Below are 2,215 nucleotides of genomic sequence, written 5' to 3'. Positions count from 1 at the left end.
CGTTAGTTGGGAGTTGATGGCTGGGTATGTTGGGAGTCTCTCTGCTGACATGCAGGTGGGACTGGGGGGGCTGCAGGAGGACTTGCTGTGTGGAGCAGTGTCCCTGTGGCCACAGTGGTGCTCAGGGGCACATGTGGAGCCAAGCTCTTCCACTCTCAGCCTGGCAATTCTGATTTACTTTTGGTTTTGTTTTTTTTTTTTTTAACATGTGTAACTGTTGCAGTTGCGAGCTGTGAAGGAAAGCTTGATTGTTTGAGCACAGTTCTTAACCTCATCAGTGTGTTTTAACTGCTCACAGGGAAGGTTCTTCCTGGTGTGGATGCCTTGAGCAACGTGTAGAGAGCAGAGCCCCACGTCCCGTCCTGTGCACGCCCCTGAGATCCAACACTTCAGCTTCTGTATTCCAGCTCTGTGACAGGCACAGCCCAGAGTGTAAACGGGACAGGCTTGGAGGAGGAGACAGCGGAGATTTTCCAACTGCAGTTTACATGATGTGGGTTGGTCCACTGTTATCCCACTTAAATTAACGTAGTGAGTTGAAACTGTTGTTGTGAACTTAGAGTGTATATATTTATATTTTGCCTTTTCAAAGAGATTAATCCCTGTTAGACGTATATCTCAGAAAGGAGTGCACTGTTCAGCTTCCATCTTAGAGGTATTTTCATCACTTGACACGGTTCAGAAACAAGAGGGGACTCCAGTTTTTTGGAGGTTGGTTATAATAGCTGCTGAATAAATATATTTAAAGTGCACCCAGTTTGTGTGTTGTCCTTATTTCAGATTTTACAATTAAAATATCTTCTTCCTAGCACTGGGAATCAGAGCTAATTTTCCTACTTGAACTACTTATATTTCTAAATCTCCTTTTTATGTTTGTGCAGTGGATGTCTAAGCACCCAAACGTGGTTGGTAGGGAAGTAAATTGTTAAGGATGTACCATTATGTTAAAACTTCCATACCCTCCACTAATAAAGTAAGATGACAACTTGAAGTGCAAGGCAAGTAAAATCAAAATGCAAGTTTAACTGTTTCTCACCTAGAGAACTTGCCTAATAGTAGGCAACTAATGTATTTCATATGATTATAGGGGAAATGTTGAAAACAGGCAGGTTAAAATGAAGTTACAGGCGAACAATTGCAATAAGCCTTTGGATAAGTTTGTGGTCCTAAAAGCACTAAAATTAGCACAATAAAACTGCCCAGGTGGACAGAGAGGGTTGGGGTGGGCTTAAGCACGTGCAGAGCCACAGGGACTGTCAGTGGAGGCACACCACGCTGGGTGCTGTGCTGGAGTTGGGATTCCCAGCTGGCTGTTGTCTGTTGGCTCCTGTGCAGGGCCCAGAGGTGAGCACAGGGTGGCTCAAAACCAAACTGGAGGCTGCTCCAGCCTCAGCCTGGCCTCGGGTTTGGACAATGGCAGCAGGCACAGCTCTGCTCCCAAGAGCTGGGAGGAGATGCAGTGCTCCAGCTGAACTGGTGTGTCTTCCCGCTGGATCCAAGGAAAGTGGTGTGGAAGCAGTGGCTGACACTGATTCCTCGTGAATCCCCAGCAGTGGTGTTTCTTCCCATGAGATTTTGCACAATATAAAGCCTCCGTGATGAGCCATGGAGGGAATCTGAGGTCACGGCACAGACTGCGTTTTTAAAGATTTCTGTGTATGTACCTAATGCTACCAAAAGCAAATGAAAGCATGTGTTTCAACAGTCACAGCCTCATGGCCAGATTTTACTTGATCAGGGTGGGATGCCAATTAAAAGCCAGTGGTGCTGAAATAAGTACGAAAAACGTAATTGTTACATTTTGAAGCTAAAAGTGATTATTGCAAAGAAACTAGAAATAATGCAAATAACTGCAGCGCTGTGGTTTCCTCCTCCTCCCCTCCTTTGTGACTCTCCCAAGCATTGTCTGATTGTGCATGAATGATGCACTTTTTTTCTAGGAGGGCTTGTTTGCTGTACTCGTGTTCCCCAGGCGGGAGTGCAGACCCCCGACAGCTGCAGGAACGAGGCAAAGAAAGGAGGGAGCTTGTCAGCCACAAAAAGACTGGATTTTGGAAATCAAGTGCCACAAAACCAAACATTCCACCGTGTTTTTTAGTACATTGTCCTTGTCTTGCTTTTGCAAACAAGGCCTCGTGACAGCACAGCCCATTTTTGTGTCCCTCTTGTGCCCCCATGCTGCTGGATTCCCATGGAGCAGTCACAGGGAGGGGAG

General features: G+C 46.1%; 1 protein-coding gene across 1 annotated transcript in view; it reads left to right on the top strand.

Moving 5' to 3' along the window:
• The window catches only part of PGK1 (phosphoglycerate kinase 1), an 11,998-nt gene extending 11,246 nt beyond the window's left edge, over positions 1-752 (top strand). Inside the window, exon 11 of the mRNA XM_027896628.1 lies at positions 299-752. Coding sequence (XP_027752429.1) covers positions 299-339 — 41 coding nt within the window. The 3' untranslated portion in view covers positions 340-752. The remainder of the gene's footprint in view (positions 1-298) is intronic.
• The last annotated feature ends 1,463 nt before the right edge of the window (positions 753-2,215 follow it).

This window comes from Empidonax traillii, unplaced genomic scaffold (assembly GCF_003031625.1).
Source record: "Empidonax traillii isolate 1590-97213 ecotype Southwest subspecies unplaced genomic scaffold, ASM303162v1 scaffold505:size591145, whole genome shotgun sequence".
Classification (NCBI taxonomy): Eukaryota; Metazoa; Chordata; class Aves; order Passeriformes; family Tyrannidae; genus Empidonax; species Empidonax traillii.
This window is presented reverse-complemented; position numbering and strand designations above follow the sequence as displayed.